This window comes from Triticum dicoccoides, chromosome 3A (genome assembly GCF_002162155.2).
Source record: "Triticum dicoccoides isolate Atlit2015 ecotype Zavitan chromosome 3A, WEW_v2.0, whole genome shotgun sequence".
NCBI classification, from domain to species: Eukaryota; Viridiplantae; Streptophyta; class Magnoliopsida; order Poales; family Poaceae; genus Triticum; species Triticum dicoccoides.
The window spans coordinates 479,204,857-479,209,697 of NC_041384.1; the positions used below are offsets into that span (position 1 = coordinate 479,204,857).

Below are 4,841 nucleotides of genomic sequence, written 5' to 3' on the forward strand. Positions count from 1 at the left end.
GATAACAAAATGCTTAACAAAACATATGAAGGACTCACAGGCATATCATGCACACATTAATCATGGCAAAAATGACAAAAGTCTAAGATGAACTAGCAGATCTGACAATTAACTCACGAAGCCTCCTTCTAACAGCATTTTGGGCATCAAAATGAGCTCAAATGAAAATGATGCAATGTAATGAAATGATGTACTCGTCGAGACGAACATTTTGATACACTACATGTCCAAAACGGAGCTACGGATGCAAAGTTACGGCAGGTCAAAGTTTGCTCGAGAATTAGGGTTCGGGAGAGAAAAGTCAACCGTCAAAATATCTCAGATCCAGATCGGCACTGTTCACCGGCGCGTCTCCCGAGGTTCGTCGACCGGCGATGGCAGTGGTGGCCGGAGATGGAGGGGAGAGGCCGGGGCCGGGCCGGATCCGACGAGAGGAGGCGCGGGCGGCGACGGTGGTGGCCCGCGGCGGCGGCGGTGGCGGCGAGGAACGCCGGCGGCTCGGGCGGCCGGAGCTCCGGCGGCTCGGGCGACCGGAGATGGCGGGGCGGCGGCGCCGGCCACCGGGAGCGAGGACGAGGGCGGAGGAGGCGCGGCGCTGGGCGGCGGCTCGGGCCTCGGGGGCCTCGGGGGACCACGGCAGCGGGCAGGCGGGCCACGTGGCGGAACGGGGTTGGCTGGGCGCGACGGGGCGGACGCGTCCGGCCTGGCGCGGACACGTCCGGCGGCGGCGGGATTTTTTAGGGTTTTGGGGAGAGGGAGAGATCCGAAAAACGGGGGGGCTATTTATAGGCATAAGTAGAGCTAGGAGAGTCCAAATGAGGTGCGGTTTTCGGTCACGCGATCGTGATCGAACGCTCTAGGACATGGAGCAGAGTTTGGTGGGTTTTGGGCCAAATTGGAGGGGTGTTGGGCTGCAACACACACGAGGCCTTTTCGGTCCCTCGGTTAACCATTGGGGTATCAAACGAAGTCCAATTGATACGAAACTTGACAGGCGGTCTACCGGTAGTAAACCAAGGCCGCTTGGCAAGTCCCGGTCCAATCCGGAAATGTTTAATCCCCACACACGAAAGAAAGCTAGAAATGACCACCGGAGGAGAACGAAGCGCCGGAATGCAAAACGGACAACGGGTAAAATGCTCGAATGCATGAGATGAACACGTATGCAAATGCAATGCACATGATGACATGATATGAGATGCATGACAAAGAAAACAACACACGGAGACAAAGACCCGAACCCGAGAAATAAATATAACTTAACGCCGGAAACGGCAAGAGTTGGAGTACAAATTGGGAAAGTTATATCTGGGGCATTACAAAGAGCACATAACAGGCTACACAAATATCAATCAACTACTCACCACAAACATATTAGTGAGATTATAGAAAAATGAGCATATAATAGTGAGATTTCTACACACAAAATATTTTCTAAAAAGTAATGGATTAGTGATATCAGTGTTATCCTTACAAAAGAAAAGAAAATAAAAAATAAATCTAAATCAATAAACTAAATAAAAATTAAAACAATATAAAAAATAAAGTTTTCTATGGAAGAATAAATTCGTGGCATTGATATTACCCTTCCAAAAGAAAGAAAATAAAAAATAAAACAAAATCAAAATCAAAATAATGAAGTTTTATAAAAAAATGAAACCCTTTCAAAACTTGCACTCAATTTTCATTTTTTGAAATATGAAAAGAATAAGCATATAATAGTGCAATTTTCATACTACTATAATTTACACACATACTCCCTCCGTCCGAAAATACTTGTCATTAAAATGGATAAAAAGAGATGTATCTAGAACTAAAATACATATAGATACATCCCCTTTTATCCATTTTGATGACAAGTATTTCCGGACGGAGGGAGTATTAGTTAGTACTTGCATTTATACTTACACACACAAAAATAAATCTAAAACAAACAGTAACAAAATTTGCACAAAATATACACACAAATTACGCTTTTTGCCAATATGCAAGAATATGCATACAATAGTGAAACTTTCACAAAATTTTTTCCTAAGGAGGAATGAATTAGTGGCATTGTTATTAACTTACAGAAAAATAGCAATAACTAAAAAAATCAAAATAATAAAGTTTTATAGGAAAAATGAATTAGTGACAATAGTATTACCCTTTAAAAAGAAAAAAAACTTGCACGCCACTTTGCACTGAAATTGCACATTTAGTAGTACGCAAAGAATAATTATATAATAGTGCAATCTTTCCAGGTACTTTATATTATTTGTGCATATACATTTACACTGACCCAACATCCAAAAATTCCATACACAAATTCCACATTCTACTATAATTCACACACATATTATTTAGTACTTGCATTTATACTTACACACATAAAAATAAATCTAAAACAACCAAGAACAAAATTTGCACAGAATATACACACAAATTTCTTTTTTTTTCAAATATGCAAGAATAAGCATACAATAGTGAAACTTCCGCAAAAAAGTTTCCTAAGGAGAAATGAATTAGTGGCATTGTTAGTGATCAAAATAATTAAGTTTTAGAGAAAAAATGAATTATTGACATTGGTATTACCCTTTCAAAAGAAAGAAAAAAAAACTTGCACACCACTTTGCACTGAAATTGCACATTTTGCAGTATGCAAAGAATTAAATATAATAGCACAAGCTTTCCATATACTTTATAGTATTTGTGTGTATACATTTACATTGACCCAACATCCACAAAAGAAAAACAAACTAACCATAAAGGAAAACAAAAAACCAAATAAAAACAGAAAAGAAGAAAGGGGTCGAGGAGAGGGCCAACAACTCACAAAGTAACAAAAAATAACTAATAAAGGAAAAAAGAAAAAGAAAAAGAACACATAGAAACAGAAAATAGAAATAAAAAATGAAGCAAAAACCGACAAAAAAAACAAAGGGAGAGAGATGAATGCTGGATCGTGCTCTTAACGGGCTTCGGTCCAGTGGCAATCGACTGGCTCAAATATGCGGCCAATCGAAACAAACAAGCCCAGTGCAACAAGTAGCACAGGCAGAAAAAAATACTACATGAATCATAAAGCAAAAATCAACGGCCAAAAAATCGACTAACCCAAATTTAAAATTCAGGCAACTTACAAGTAGCTAAGTGCATAAAAAATGACTCAAGACAAAAAAGAGAAACAGAAACACATAAAAAGAAAAGAAAAAATAGCATGAACCGGTTTTCTTTAGACACTATCAAATAGCAAAAGCACCATAAAATTTCTCTTTAAATTTAAATTGGCACTGCCCAAGAAACACGCAGATTAGTATTTTTCGTCCGCATGTCATCGATCTAGTGATTAGCACTCACGCTAATTAAGCAAGCTTGCATGCCTCAGCTGCATGCACATTGTAGCGCTAGTCAAGTGCATATGGCAGTGGGGAAAAAATCGACTGACTCAAACATAAATTTTCAATCGACTGAAAAGTAGCTAAAGTGGAACGAGCGCGCACGGGCGACGGCGTGATCTGCAATAGGGTGTGCGACATCTGGCGCATGATGTAGTAGCAGTTGCCGTAGAACCCGGCGCCGGCGCGCGGGAGCGAGGCGTGCAGGAGCGGCCGAGCGTTCATGGCGAAGCAATGTTTGCTGTAGATGCCACTGCCGCTTCAACATGAGTACATACCACTAGTAGTACTATTCAACTGTAGGCGTGCAAGTTACAACCACGGTAATCTTGCTCGGGTTTAGGTGCTCTGCTATCTGCTGCGTGCGGCGGTGAGCTCCTGGACGTGGCCCTGGTACACGTGCGCGAGCTCGAGGGTCTCGCACTTGGCCTCGCGGAGCTGCATGCACAGCCGCTCCTCGGCCTCCTCCGCTGCCTCGGCGCGCAGCTGCGCAGCCTCCAGCTTCGTCCGCAGAAGCGCCACCTCCCGCTCCAGCTCGACTCTCCAGGAGCAGCGCCTCCGGGTTGACCTCCCGGGGGCGTCGGCGTCGAAGGAGAAGGCGAGCAGGTGGCCGCCGTCGTCGTCGCGCTCCAGCCACAGGGTATGTCCCTTGACGTTGACGCCGGCGCTCACCGCAACGGCCCTGTGCCGCTCCACGTGCGTGGGGAACGGCACCGGCGGCGGCGCGGCGGCGCCCGGGCGCCATGGCGGGTACTGGTGATAGTACGGCGGGGGCACCCCATGTTGATGAGGCCGCGGCGGTGGGAGGTTGGGGCGGCCGCTGCTTCCGGCGTTGCCTATCGGCAGCGACGACGAGCAGAGATGTTGCGGGAGGAGAGGAGACAGCGAGCGGGTGCGGGAGAAGGAGACAGCGAGCTGGTGCGGTTCGAGCAGGTGGGCTGGTTTAATGGTACTGGCGTCTTTGCAAAAAGCCCCCTGAATGGACTAGTATTGACCCTAGGCTCGACCAGGTGGCGGTCAAAGCCGAGCTGGTGGCCGCTGACTCGGCCAAGTCAGCAAATGAAATCGTATAAATGGATCAAAGTGAACCTCTTGTGCAAGTACGTGGACCGTAGTTCGGGTATTCCGAAGTAGTGGTCCTAAACTGTCAACTGGCTGAAGTTTAGTGACCTACAATGAATTTTTCTCTTTAAAAAATAGAATAGCTACCTGGGGAACGTTAGATTTTTTGACATCCCAGCGAATAACACGACTGCGGTTGGATTGAAATAACCGGAGAATGGAACGATAGTCGGGCAATTGGCTGCCGGTTGCGTTTTTACAATTTTTTTATAGGTGGAGATGCAAATTTGCATCACGAGGTGTTGTAGTTTACATCTTCGGGAGGCGGAGATGTAATTTTTTTTTTTGCATCTACATGATTTGTTGGAGAGGTGTTTTTGACCCTCGAAGATGTAATAATTA

General features: G+C 45.0%; 1 protein-coding gene across 1 annotated transcript; it reads right to left on the minus strand.

Annotated features, from left to right (window-relative positions):
• Positions 1–3,483: 3,483 nt before the first annotated feature.
• LOC119272445 lies at positions 3,484–4,612 on the minus strand. Its single transcript, XM_037553934.1, has 2 exons — positions 4,587–4,612; positions 3,484–4,329 (listed from the first exon to the last, which is right to left on the minus strand). The coding sequence occupies exons 1-2, from the start codon at positions 4,610–4,612 to the stop codon at positions 3,729–3,731; spliced, it is 627 nt and encodes a 208-aa protein (XP_037409831.1). The 3' UTR covers positions 3,484–3,728.
• Between the last annotated feature and the right edge of the window lie 229 nt (positions 4,613–4,841).